Source organism: Sardina pilchardus, chromosome 8, assembly GCF_963854185.1.
Source record: "Sardina pilchardus chromosome 8, fSarPil1.1, whole genome shotgun sequence".
NCBI classification, from domain to species: Eukaryota; Metazoa; Chordata; class Actinopteri; order Clupeiformes; family Clupeidae; genus Sardina; species Sardina pilchardus.
This window is the reverse complement of record NC_085001.1, coordinates 18,230,970-18,240,920: the sequence shown is the minus strand read 5'-3', so window position 1 is coordinate 18,240,920 and position 9,951 is coordinate 18,230,970. Positions and strand designations below refer to the sequence as shown.

The 9,951-nt window shown below is 41.7% G+C and overlaps 1 protein-coding gene across 1 annotated transcript; it reads left to right on the top strand.

Annotated features, from left to right (window-relative positions):
• Positions 1-1,641: 1,641 nt before the first annotated feature.
• On the top strand, positions 1,642-9,396 carry atad1a (ATPase family AAA domain containing 1a). The gene is made up of 10 exons (XM_062543052.1): positions 1,642-1,722; positions 2,164-2,399; positions 2,664-2,762; positions 2,859-2,979; positions 3,165-3,365; positions 3,529-3,635; positions 5,037-5,126; positions 5,923-5,973; positions 8,154-8,326; positions 8,529-9,396. The coding sequence occupies exons 2-10, from the start codon at positions 2,229-2,231 to the stop codon at positions 8,650-8,652; spliced, it is 1,137 nt and encodes a 378-aa protein (XP_062399036.1). The 5' UTR covers positions 1,642-1,722; positions 2,164-2,228; the 3' UTR covers positions 8,653-9,396.
• Positions 9,397-9,951: the final 555 nt, after the last annotated feature.

Here is a 9,951-nt window from a genome sequence, read left to right as displayed (position 1 = left end):
GCATTCCTTTTAGAGAAAGGGCTTTAAAAAATAAGGTGGGAGATGGGGGATACTGCACAGTCAACAAATTATGGTCAGCATCTTTCCAATCAAAAATTAAATGAATGAAGTGGATGAAGACATAAGTCAATTGAATGTTTTCCTGAATATAATACATCATCACGTATCCAACTGAGCAGGTGCACTGCAGACTGAAACACACTTGGGAGCGCTTTCATCCCTCTGTGATAAATATCTGACCATATGGGCTATCTGTGACATCCTCATCTATTTGTGCAAGGCTTTCATCTGACCAATCTCTCACGGACTGGCACTTCAGGCAAATCAAATATATGCAGGCTCTGTTTTGTCTCCCTTTAAGGATGTTCCACGGTTACCGTAATGGCAGATTAAACATCCCAAATCTTGGCCCAGGATTGTCGCCAAGGACCAGGTCTGGTCTGTCTGATAGCAGCGATGTCTGACTTCTTTTTCTCCCACCCATTACAAACCATCCCTCATCTGCATCTGAGGGTTGATCGGTCTGGAGCTTATCAGATGAATGTAAATATATGCTGAGCAAAAGGTACTGCAGCGTGAGCTAAAAGCAAATTCGTTGAGCAGGGAATGGCTCAGTGTGTGATATTGCTTCCATGGAGATGGTGATCATCCAATTTCATATTAATTCAATTGAAAATTATAATGTTATTTGATTCCAACATGGCGCTTCTCACCAAGAAAATATGAAAGAATTTCATTCCACATAGAATAAGATACATGCTCGCAAGCATTAGGCCTATAATGCTTGCATGAGGAAGGTATAGAAACCTGTAACTATGGTGGGTTACATGTACACTGTTTGTATGACATAAACATTGCAATTAAATGTCACACATTTAAAAAATGATATCTAACAGCTGATCTGTCTGAAGATTACGTTTGCCATGGGTCCTTCTGGTGAAAATCATCTTTGTGGTCTGTGGATGTAAATCCAGATAAGGTAGGCCTATACTGTAATTCAACACATGTCTGAAAGCGCCTGATGTTGCAAGTGCTCCTCAGTTAAGAGAAGACATTTTCTTACTTAATCCAGTATGCCACCATGTGGTGCTAAGGTGAAATAGAGGAACCCATCCTGTTCATTACAATTGAATTATATCGGAATGTTTTCCCCTTTCATCGGCTGTTTGCTTTGCTTATTTCTTCATTTGAAAATTAGTTTGGATATCAGCCAAGTGCATATTGTGAAAAAAGTTTCAATATGGTGGCATCTCAGACACTCCCATTTGTGCCATCTGTTCTCACTAATAGTCACAGCCATCAAAGTAGATGACACACACTTCTGTAGGCTATTGCTAGGTGTAAAGCTTTCATATGCTTATCAGTTACATGCAGATGTTGTTGTTATTCAGCTGTAACAGCCTAATACAATACCTGATTCCAGTTTTAAACTATCCTTGGGCTTTGGTTAACAAAAGGCAAACAGAAAACTAAAATTGTAATTCTTAATTTACAGAGGAACGCATTATTTTAATTTAAAACTAAATGTGTGACCATGTAAAATGTGCTCATGTAAAATAATTATGGCAGAAGTCATAGCATAGGGAGTAGCCTATTTGTTTGTGATTGGAACTGTTGGTAGAACCTACATTGTTTCTAGTCGGATGAGTTAGAACGGTTGCACAAACTGAGATTCTGCTACGGCTGCGACATGTAGCAAGGATTTAGCGGGTTATACATTTGGTAAGCAAATGTTCAGGTTTCCCATCTATTTGCTTTTCACCCCCTGAACTATACAAAATGTACGAAGTCGCATTCTCTCATGTTGTTTATTACTTGAAACGGCCATTGATGCCGCAGACTGTCTATCCTTTGATCCTGAAGTTGGCTTTGATAGTAAACAGATTTAGCCATCTGGAGGAGGCTTGGCACTGATAGCTAGGATGCTAAATATTGCACTCTGCCAAACAACATGTTTTTAGCCATTTCGTGCTCATCTATGCTAAGAATGGAGCCTATGTTATTAAGTTAACCATGTGTAAATGTGCAGCTTGTGGGTTTGAGTTACCACGTGTAACATTGGTTGTAGTGCACTAATAACAGTTAATACAAGTGTACCTTACTGGAGATTAACGTTACCTTTGAATTGTCCTGCTCATGCCTTGAATGAGATCATTTCCACAGAGATACCCGATGTTGTTTTCCTTACATCGTCATTCTCCTCCATGAGCTGACATCAGCGACTGAGGATGCTGAAGGACATTCCCCGGGATGCGCTACTGCGCCCCCTGACTCGGAATGAAGTGGTCGGCATGTTGTTGAGGCTTACGATTTTTGGCGCTGCAACTTACTACAGTATCAAATGGGTGGTGGAGGCCATGGACCCCACACACAAACAAAAATTACAGGCCAAAAAAAGGGTAACTGTCATGTGCGTCTTTCTGTGAAGGGATTTTATATTGTTGATTGTTATTTCTATTTAAATGGTGAATGAACATTGTTATTGCTCTTCTTTGCAAGGAGATATTAAAACAGTTTCCAATTACTGTATGTCATTTACTGAGCAACCACAAAGCCTAATTTATGCCATGCTTTGGCTGGACATCATTATACAGTTGCTGCTATCTAAACTGTCAAGACTCTTAACTGTCATCACCATTTGACAAATCTGTTCCATCACACAGGCAGAGCTACTGCTGAAGCGGCTTGGAGTAGAGGGTGTTTCTTTGAATGAATATGAGATGAACATTGCCACGCAACTTGTAGATCCACGCAGCATGAAGGTAAGCCTATGTTTGCTATTTGCATGGGATTTGTGGACTGTCACATGAACTTCAATTAGTTTCTGGATGTTCGGCTAATACCCGTGATCTTTTAAGGTGACGTGGAGAGATATAGCCGGTCTTGATGAGGTCATCAATGAGCTGCAAGACTCTGTGATATTGCCCTTCCAAAAACGCCACCTCTTTACAGGATCCAAACTTTTTCAGCCACCTAGAGGTTTGTGTTTTTTCTCCAATGGTGGCAGATGACATTGAACACTGACAAAATGATAGACAAATGGATGCCATCAGAAGATATGTTATCTAGAGTACACAAACACTTTTTTTGTAAAATGGTTTTTTTGCAAATTCCCAGAGGTGGAAATATGTACTGTACATAACATATTCCTACTGTTTTTGCAGGTGTGTTGTTGTATGGCCCGCCGGGATGCGGGAAAACCTTAATCGCCAAGGCAACTGCTAGAGCCTCAGGGTGCCAATTCATCAACTTGCAGGCTTCCATGTTGACAGACAAGTGGTATGGTGAATCGCAGAAGCTCACCGCTGCTGTCTTCTCCTTGGCTGTAAAAATCCAGCCGTGTATTATTTTCATTGATGAAATAGGTGAGCTTGGGTTCATATTTTATGGCTTCACCATCATCACATCTAAAAATAATTTACTTTAAAACTTTATCATCACATCCAGCACTTCCTCAAAATATTGAATGCCTACAGTAGGCGCTAGCACATGCGGTAACTTGAATCAAATCTGATTGTTATTATTCAGATTCTTTTCTGCGAAACCGGTCCAGTCTGGATCACGAGGCCACCGCCATGATGAAGGCCCAGTTCATGAGCCTCTGGGACGGCCTGGAGACGGGGGCTAACATCCAGGTACGTCATAACCACTCACTATCACTGCCTATCTGTTAGTATCTTATTACTGCTCTCCTGAGTCAGTGCCATTGAAGTCATTAAAGGGCTCTATGGAGTTTCTGCAGGTGGATGAGATCTGTCTACGGCTGAATGTGGTTTTAGACAGGTTGAGGTAAGATAGACTAACTGTTCGGTTCATGAGTCTGTATAGGTTAATATTCTCAACTAACAAAATGATCATTAACTGGAACATTGGGATAGGTCTGTTGATAGATATCGGGGTCAGAAATATTTTCATCCCAATTAATTGTGTGTGTGTGTGTGTGTGTGTGTGTGTGTGTGTGTGTGTGTGTGAGAGAGAGTGTGTGTGAGAGTGTGTGAATTGACTGAAACATCAAGAAAAATGCCTACTTTTACTACGTTTTCACTTGTCTACACACTGGGCTTGTAAACCAGATAGCTGTATGTGGCGGGCCAATTAATCTCGGACCACTTGCTAATGTCGTCTACCCATTTTGTTATTAGCTCAGGATCAGGCAGACAATCACCATTAGCTAAGACTAATTACTTAAGGTACAGTTCATGGCCTTGGGGTGACAATGACCGTGCATACTGTACCTTGACAACGCAACATGCCGGTCTATTAGCTGCTCCATTTTTCTGACAGTATGCGGTGAGCACACCCAACTTCCAGGCTTCAGACACTCCCATGTTTAAAAACATTGATTATTGCCTAGCCTCAAAGTGTGACTGCTTTGGAAATAGGGTCTACAATAGCATATACAGTAGGATTTGTATGCTTCGGTGCTTTAAGGTTTATGTCTGGAAAATCCTATACCGCTAGGTCTTACAGTATGTCAGGTTCTAGTTTTACTTCTTAGTATTTCTGAAATGTATGCTTCTAGGTTTTATGTCTTAAAAAGTCCTAGTTAAATAAATTCCTTAAGATCCTTCTCTTATGAAAGGCCATTGTTTATGTATTTCTATCTATATGCCACCTACAGTACATGTTGTAAGTCACACAGTTTTGCTAATTTTGGATTGAAGAATGCCATGCAGTCAGGAAAAGTAATTTAGAAGTTTGTGGTGCTAGATTGATTATATTGGCCCAGACTGGCTTGTCTTTGTTGTGTGTCTGCATTTATTACATGAGTCATGCATGACACAAAAAATGAAACTACATTTTGCATTTAAGATTGTTTGATTGTTTTTTTAAGCGGTCATTCAGTGTTGCTCCTAACTGCACTCTGGCTTATATTTTTAGGAACGAAGGTATTAAGATTGGACTAGCATGATAACCGGGCATTTTTGAGACAGCCAAGCATTTAATCGTAACATATTAAAATGGTATAAATCAAACCTTATATCCTGGGAAGACCAGAAACAGAACTGTGTAACCCTGGGGTGTTTTTTCCTCAGGTGATGGTGATGGGTGCCACCAATAGACCACAGGATCTCGACCCAGCCATCCTGCGCAGGATGCCCACAACCTTTCACGTTGGTCTGCCGGTAAGCAACCCATGCACACACACACACACACACACACACACACACACACACACACATTAAACTTGTTTTAGAATCATAAGCACTACATCATTGAAATATGCACATGTTAAGGAAGAAAGGCATTGATTGCAAAAACTCATTCTAAAATACCGTAAATAACAGAAGATCTTATAAGGTTATACAAGAATCAGGCAAACACAGGGTTCCCACAGGTCTTTGTCTAATTGTCTATTTCAAGACATGGCAAGACAGGGTATATCAGGGAATTTCCTTTGTAGCAGTTTGAAAATTAAAAAATACATGAATACAGATATATTTTTTTTATGCAACATTGCAGTAATTAGCCTTTCCCATTACTGCTTGCTTGAGTGGTTGGGGTTTGCCCTACTTTGTTTTTTCAATGCCCATACTCATTTTCCACCAAAAAAATGTAGAATGTTACGCACCTGCTCTAAAACCTTTGGTCGATGAAGTAATTTCAATGTACCATTCATTATAGTTGGTGATGGAAATTCTGGGGGGGGGGGGGGGGGGTTGTCATGGTAAAGTCATGGAATTTTACATTTAATTTAGAGTGGGTGGATACACTCAGGTCATTGTATGGAACCTATTTGGTTGATTCTGTAGGTCTAATAAAATATTGTAGCACACACATCCCGAGTGTATAAGCCTCAAAATGCGCGATTTTGTGATGACCTGTTAGCTCCGTGGTGTTGAGAGGCAACTCCTCCGATAGATTCTCACTGGTGTATGACCGTGTCTATCATGCCTTACACTGTGTCTCTGGTGTCTGCAGAATCTGATCCAGAGACATGACATCCTGAAGTTGATCCTCTCGGGGGAGAACGTGAGTAGGCCCTCTCCTCTGTTCAGATGCGAAGGATTAGCCACTGAGAAGTGTGTGTGTGTGTGTGTGTGTGTGTGGATGTTGTTGCACTACAGGTTGTCTCATAAAAAACTGTTCAGGTATTTGGTCAATTTTAGTAAACACAGACGCTCAAATTGTTTCCTATTTGTATTCACAGTGGGATGCTCTGGTTGAAAGCGCAAAGCTAAAATTGACAAGTGTTTTGCTACATATTCCCCATGAAATTGTATCTCCACATGTGTGGTCCATCCCAAGGCTTCTTAAGTTGTTGTGCGTAAATTAATATGAAGTTGACACAGAAGGTACTTTATTTCTGGGACTCTAAGCCAGTTACTGTTGTACACTACATGTTCAAATTCACTTCACAGTTGGGTTTTAGGTATCATTGGTTTCAGCACCATTCCATTCAGAGATATAAAACACTTGTCTGAGAACATTCATATATTTCTTTAGCCTGACCAGCCAGACCCACATCGAGATGTAGGGTCTGGGAATTCATCGTAGGAAGGGCTCAATTGGAGGGGTGGGTCTTTCAAATTCCCTCTTCACGCAATAGGATAGCGCTAAACAAATCGTCTTCTTGTTTTCAAGTAGCAGGATGCTTAACGGTCGCAACTTCTGGTCGCATGTTAGTCATCATTATGTTAAGCCCGCCCACCGACTCTATACAAGAGTCTATGGAGAGTTGCTAGACTACCCCGGGCAGCAAAATAGATTTGCTGCCGCTAGGGGCGTCTAGATTTCTAAGATAATATTTCTTACTAGTCACAAGAAATACAAGCATAGTCCATAGTTCTTAATAAGCTCCAGAGAAAGACATTTGTTTTTTATTGCACCCTGGACTCTATGCTGCAGCAGCTCTTTTTCTAAGCACTTATCTTAATCACAACCTTCTAGCACCCACTCAAGTTGCTTCTTTTTCAGCCCAATACAGTATATGTGAGGGTCGGTCAGCCTTGAGACATTACATCAATTCTGAAGGGCTTGTCTCTGTAGTTTCCACAGCATTAAGGTTAACGTGTCCCAAATCAGACCCATTCCCCAGAGGCTAGCCACTCAGCACTTTTCCTCCCCACCAAACCTGTCCATCAGCGCTTTCGAGTCGGCAGAGGGAAGCCTCAGCCCAGCCCAGCGCCATGGTGTTCTGTTCCATCTTGTCAAATGGCATCAGTGAAGACGATTTAAGTTTAGTCTACACTCATGCATAGTTAATGGACGCCGTGAAATAAGTTAGACGCTGTGTTTTCCTCTCTAAAACGAACAGCAGTGTCAAAGACTGTAAGACATGTCATGTTTTGGTGGTGCACCATGACTTACTAGGTGGCAGCGTTGCACTTGTGTAACAAAGCTCTTTCTTGCCTCGAGGTGCCAATCGTGAGTGAATTATGTCATCTTTATTTCTTTGTTTACAAGTGCTGTGTTACGCAAACAGCCAAGATGCAACTTCAAAGTCATATTCAAGGGTTGTTTGGTCCTAGACATGACAAAATGTTTAGTGTTTTGTCTAAGGAACATGAGCCTTGTGTAGTAAGTTAGAATAGACTATGTGTTTTGCTCCGCTCTAGCTGGATGAATATTGCAATTAGAAAGAAAAGCTCAATTTTTCATAAACAGTATGGTCTTTCATTTAAAACACTAAATCATTTAAAGCTTCAAAACATCAACATTCCAGCGTAAAGTAACGACCACAAATAGCCAATGACATAACAATCAACCCAGCACAGCCTGTCTATGGTTCAAGTCAGGTCAAGTGGCTGTCTTAGAAATAAATACGTAATATGAAATAAGATTGAAAATGACCATCGAAGTGGGTGTGCACTGTCTACAAAGTTTGTCATCTCCTTAGAGAGGTCTGAAATGTGTTGAAGGCAAAAACACACCAGGAAGTGAATTTTTTATGTGTAATGCAGACGCTTAGTCAAAAGTGTGCTAAAATTCTTAGGAAGCCTTTAGAATTGCAGCCAATGCTTATGTGTCTTGTGGTTTGAGAAAATGGTGTTTTATGTGGGATTGTGGCAATATGTTTTTTGTGTTAACATTGTGTGCTCACAAGCAAATGATTATGTACTGCAGCCGATGTCATACTGAGAGAACGATGACCGTTTAGGCCACTGATACACACCAGGCCCATTCTGACACACTGACGCTCTTCTCCTCAGTTGAGCAACGCCATTAATCTGCGGGAGATCGCCGATAAGACCGGAGGCTACTCAGGCAGTGACCTGCGGGAGCTGTGCAGGGACGCAGCCATGTACCGCGTCCGGGACTACGTCCGCAAGCAACAGATGAGGCAGATCGCCAAACAGATGCAGGTGGAGGATGAGGAAGAAGAGTAAGTGTGTGTGTGTGTGTGTGTGTGTTAGAGAGAGAGAGGGAGATAGTGTGTGTGTGTGTGTGTGTGAGAGAGAGAGGTGGGTGGAGAGAGACTTGAGTGTGGGCAGTGTTTATGAGGATAGTCAAGTGTGCGTGAGTGAACTAGTTGTCTGCACTTCCTCCGTGGTGATGTTACGTAACGTGGCTGTGTCTCTCTCCAGGCCCCTGGGGACGCGGCTGAGGCCCGTGACTCAGCTGGACATGCTCTTTGGCCTGGACAAAATGAACGAGTCCAAGCAGGTCACCGGTGGGCCCGGCTGTCTGAAAGAGTCTCCCTTGGACTGACCTTGGTGACAGCCGCCGACTGATCGCCACGTCAGGCCCACATCCGGCCCACATGTTTCCTTGTTCTGGTCTGGAGTCACTTAGCACTCACACACACGGTCCTGTTATGTTTTTCATAGACATGTCAAGTCCATTCCCTATTCATTGTCTTTGTCATTGCCCCCTTAAATGGTTTTGAATGCACAAAATGCAAGATGATAAAAAAAAAAAAAACTGTTTTTTTAAGGGGGGAGTGGGGGGCACATTTAAACTGTGAAAGTATATAGACCAAACAGTAGTTTGTCATTGAATGTCTGCATGTATTTACAATGTATTAAATGTAATGCAGCTTTGGTGTTAAAGCTGCTGTAAGTCTCAAAGTGATATTGTTTTGGATTACCAAAACTTTTTGGCTTGATATTTCAGAAAGCCGTCAGAGAGATAGGAACTCAGAGGACAAAAGTGCCTCAAGGACTTTGCGGGACTCCGTAATCGACAGTGGAAAAATACACAGTCTTCTTGTGTATGCATTAGGAGACTTCTACAGAGGCTCTTACCTATGGGCCAGTTATTGTGCCCTTGTGTTGTATATTTAAAGGAGCTGGTTGACTGCTATGACGGCTAAACCTTGTGGGATTACCAGAAATTTCAATGCCACTTACAGCAACTTTAAAAGCCAACTCTGTGTTCACATCAGATCACTCAGGCAACTCGACGTTGTTGTCATAGTATGTATATGTGTATTTATTAAAAGGTGAACTACCACGCTTTTGTGGTTTCTTACTAAATTACCTGCTCTTCAATACGGAAGTTAGCATGTAAGAACATGATAGTGTTTCTTAACATCTCGGAAAAGTGAGCCTAGATATTTTTACTTCTTGGGGCATCATAAATATTAATGCATTGGTTTCCTCTGTGTCAACAAATGTTCTAAGCAGATCCTAAGCTCACAGCAGTTGTCAGAATTACACAGCTTTACATTCAGGCTTATCTTGCATGCAGGAGTTCAGTTTGTCACTTGTGTCTTGCATATTTTGGATTAGTTTAGGATACTAAGGGAATATCTGAAGTGTTCCTCTGATCCCTGTCAGAACCATGCTATTCTGCGATGCCTGTTCCTTTTCCCACCGTCATTTATTTTCTCAGAGGCCATATCCTCAGCTCACCCCTTTGATCAATGATGTGCCCTGCCTGGCAAATCATATGCACTACAAAAAAATGGACACATGAGGGCAGTGTTGCGCCTTCTAAACACACAAGGCTGCGATGGATTGCAAAAAAGTATTGCCTGCAATTGCAGGTGATTTGCCCCCTGTGCTC

Bases quoted from the DNA above. Each gene is read 5' to 3' on its own strand.
- atad1a (XM_062543052.1), top strand. From the start codon at position 2,229: ATGCTGAAGGACATTCCCCGGGATGCGCTACTGCGCCCCCTGACTCGG. The intron at 3,366-3,528 runs GTGAGCTTGGGT...GTTATTATTCAG, and splicing joins TATTTTCATTGATGAAATAG to ATTCTTTTCTGCGAAACCGG. The intron at 3,636-5,036 runs GTACGTCATAAC...TTTTTTCCTCAG, and splicing joins AGACGGGGGCTAACATCCAG to GTGATGGTGATGGGTGCCAC.